We start from the raw sequence: 3,277 nt of genomic DNA on the forward strand, positions 1-3,277 counted from the left end.
AAAACTCCACGGACACAACACTCTGAATGTGCGATCTTCAGGCAATTCTAACTTTGTCCCCACCAAACCAGTCCCGGAACAAAACACACGATGCCTTGAGATGGAAAAGACTGAAACCCCTAGAATGACTACATCTGTAATTTATCCTACCGTGACTGGAGTACTGTGGAGAAGGGTTTGTTGGAAAGAGGCTACAATGATTACTGAGGTTCTTAAATAAAATAATGGAACGTGACACAAGGACAAATGTGTCAGCCATTTGAGGTCCCGTTGTCATAGTGTTTAAGAATTGGTATTACTGAGATGAATCAGATGCTTACAGAGAAGCCAAGTGACTCAAATAGGGAATCTGTACCCTAAAATGCAGCTCAGGAATCTCTACCCTAAAATGCATCCCAGGGACTCAGGGTCACAGACCACCAGAAGGGAGAGGGGCCCATCCACTCCTGAGTCAGCAACCATTTCACACCATTCCCAAGCACTGTCCACTCCTCCCTCCTGATGCCATGGCAGATCCTGGGGAAGATAAACACCTGCTCTGCCCTGAGTCCAAAGGTGGCCCAAGATTCACTAATACTCAATGGTAATGGCGCTTGAAAGAGAAGCTCTTCACAGTCTCAGATCTAACATAATTCTCACTGTCCTCATCTGCTGTGGACACGTAGGAAGATGCAGTTCCATGACTGTCCCAGCAGTACTAACCAGACATATGGCTTCCCAAAGATACCATGCTCGTCAAAATCCTGGGCATATGTAAACGTCTACTTATAAATAAAAATAAATCAATATTTAGTTATAAATAAATATGGCTGTATACCTCTAAAATTATCAAGTAAGACAGACTGGCCCCCTGAGAAGTTGCCAGTCATCAAACCCGTGTCCAGTGTCAGGGTGTAGGAGGGAGAACTGGAACACAGTCAGTGCCTCCCACGGAGGGAGGATTTCTCCCTTCGTCACTAGTTATATTTCTAGTCATTTTTGACTGCTGATTTGCACCCCCAGGGAACCCATGGAAACAGCCTAATAAGTGCATTTCCTAAAGTTTTTCCATGCTTACATCATTATACAAAAATCGGAAAATAGATAATACAGCATACGGTAATAAGCAATACAAATGTTTCTCTAATTAAGGTGGGGGTAAGCCCCAATAATCCTATCTTAAAGCTCAAAACTCTAAGTCGAACCCTCATAAGTCCATATGCTCATGACTTAGCACAGGACTATGTCTTGATAATCTCATCATTAACTCAGAAATATCCTAAACTGAAAATACAGCTAATAACCAGATAATCCCATTCTAAAGTTAAAAAACTACAAGGTAAACCATTGTGGCTGTGCGGCATCTATAGTTAGATGTCATTAAATGCACATACCAGTAGAGATGGAGCTTGCAATGTAAGAAATAGAAAAAAGACTTGTCTCATGATGAAGAACTGGAAAGAATGACATCCTAAAACCACTTTTTTTCTTTTTAAATTGAGACAGAGTTTCACTGTGTTGACCAGGCTAGTCTCAAACTCCTGAACTCAAGCGATCCACCAACCTCAGCCTCCCAAAGTGGTGGGATTACAGGTATGAGCCACCGCACTTGGACGAAAACCACCGTTAATAGACAATCATATAACTATGCCGCCAAGAGTCTTATACAAATTTTCCCAGTTTCCTTATCACACGCAGTATTTCATAAAAATTACTTCAAGTGCGTTGACAAACTTCTAGGACCTTTGGTAAGCTGCACCATATTGGATCGCAGAGTTAGCTGAGGCATGGGTCAAGTACTGGACTGTCTCTTCCAGGCTGCTTCCCCTTCTAGAAGAAAAGGTAAACGAGGGAAGCTCTGGTTTCCTGAAGAGATTCTTTCACAGGGAGGACGTAGCAAAGCCTGCGTCATCTTCATAAAAGAGCTTCTCGGAGTCCACCATGTGGTCCTGAATTGTTTCCTTTGCATGTCCTTCCTCCAGTGTTGCCGAGGCATGCAGCAAGGTGTTGACTGAGAAGAGAGAAGAGATTTAGGGTCTCGATGCTCCAAGGACAATCAGCACAGGATCGACATGGGACCCCCTGCTTCCAGCAGTGAAGGCTCCAGAAGAGCCCTCTCAGCTATAGGGACAGCAGTTAGGACACTGTCCCTATTCCCTGTCTCAAGGCACAAAACACTTACTCTCAGTGGGGTCAGCGTCATTCACTGGAACCGGCAGCGTCCTCCTCTGACACCCTACAGCTTCTGCCTGTTCCTGTAACACACAGTAGTGAATGCTCTGGTCAGAGTCAGGAGTCGTGCAGTCCAGTACTGACCCCGACCACCAGCCAGCAAGAGACCTGCAGCGCTTCCCATCTCGGGTCTCCATGGAGATGGAGACAAACCTCTGGTCCTGCATAGCTCTTGGGCTCTGTGTGCTGGTGACTCATTGAGACACAAGTGGCATGCAGTACATGCTCACTTTGTAAGTGTTCTGCCCAAGTTTGACTACTGTATATGCCTGGGTAATTATCCCCTGATCAAGACATAGAACATTGCCACCACCCCAGAAAGTCCCCTTCTGCCCCATCTAATCAACTCCCACCCACCCTCACAGGAAATGATCACTTCCTTACACAATTCTCACCAGCAGAAGTCTTGGCAGAAGAGTATATATGAGAGCACCCAGGAAAACCTAACAAAATGATTTATTCCAAGACTGTAAATGACCTTTGATCATTAATACTGTACCATATCAATAGTGTAATTAAATAAAACAGTAGTCTCCATGGTCGCTGGAGAGACAATTGGTAAAATTAAACACCAATTCTGATCTTTTTCAGAACCTTTCAGAATAGTAGGTTGTGCTCTTGATTATGAGAATTTCTATATGAAGCCAAAAGTGAACTTCTCCAGAAATCAAATCAGGACCCAAACACCTGCCTTCCCTAAGCACAGCTGAACATGGTTCTGAAAGGTCTGGCCTAGGCAACAAGATGGAAAATTAAAATGAGGCGAGACTCTTGGAAGAGGGCAGACATAATAATCACTATTTTCAATGTCATTTAAAATCCCTAAAAATGAAACTACCAATACTGAAATAGGAATGTATGCTTGGAGAAATGTTAAAAACATAGCAGATGCAATAAATTAGCAAACAGAATTACAAGGCTATCCAACTCATGCTGGATACGAAGTACCAAACAGCCATAAGAAACAGGAATAATCTGTTTGAAGAGAAACACAAATCACAACTCAATTACAATAAAACACTTGACACCAAATGTTATCTCCTTTGATAAGGAGATACCGAATATT

At 43.2% G+C, this 3,277-nt stretch overlaps 1 protein-coding gene across 1 annotated transcript in view; it reads right to left on the reverse strand.

The window, feature by feature from the left end:
* Positions 1 to 1,663: 1,663 nt before the first annotated feature.
* Positions 1,664 to 3,277, reverse strand: part of LOC105510210 (tumor necrosis factor receptor superfamily member 10D-like) — a 35,591-nt gene continuing 33,977 nt past the window's right edge. Inside the window, exons 8-9 of the mRNA XM_011939870.1 lie at positions 2,162 to 2,234; positions 1,664 to 1,990 (exon numbers count right to left, since the gene is read on the reverse strand). Coding sequence (XP_011795260.1) covers positions 1,860 to 1,990; positions 2,162 to 2,234 — 204 coding nt within the window. The 3' untranslated portion in view covers positions 1,664 to 1,859. The remainder of the gene's footprint in view (positions 1,991 to 2,161; positions 2,235 to 3,277) is intronic.

Source organism: Colobus angolensis, unplaced genomic scaffold (genome assembly GCF_000951035.1).
Source record: "Colobus angolensis palliatus isolate OR3802 unplaced genomic scaffold, Cang.pa_1.0 Scaffold184, whole genome shotgun sequence".
NCBI classification, from domain to species: domain Eukaryota; kingdom Metazoa; phylum Chordata; class Mammalia; order Primates; family Cercopithecidae; genus Colobus; species Colobus angolensis.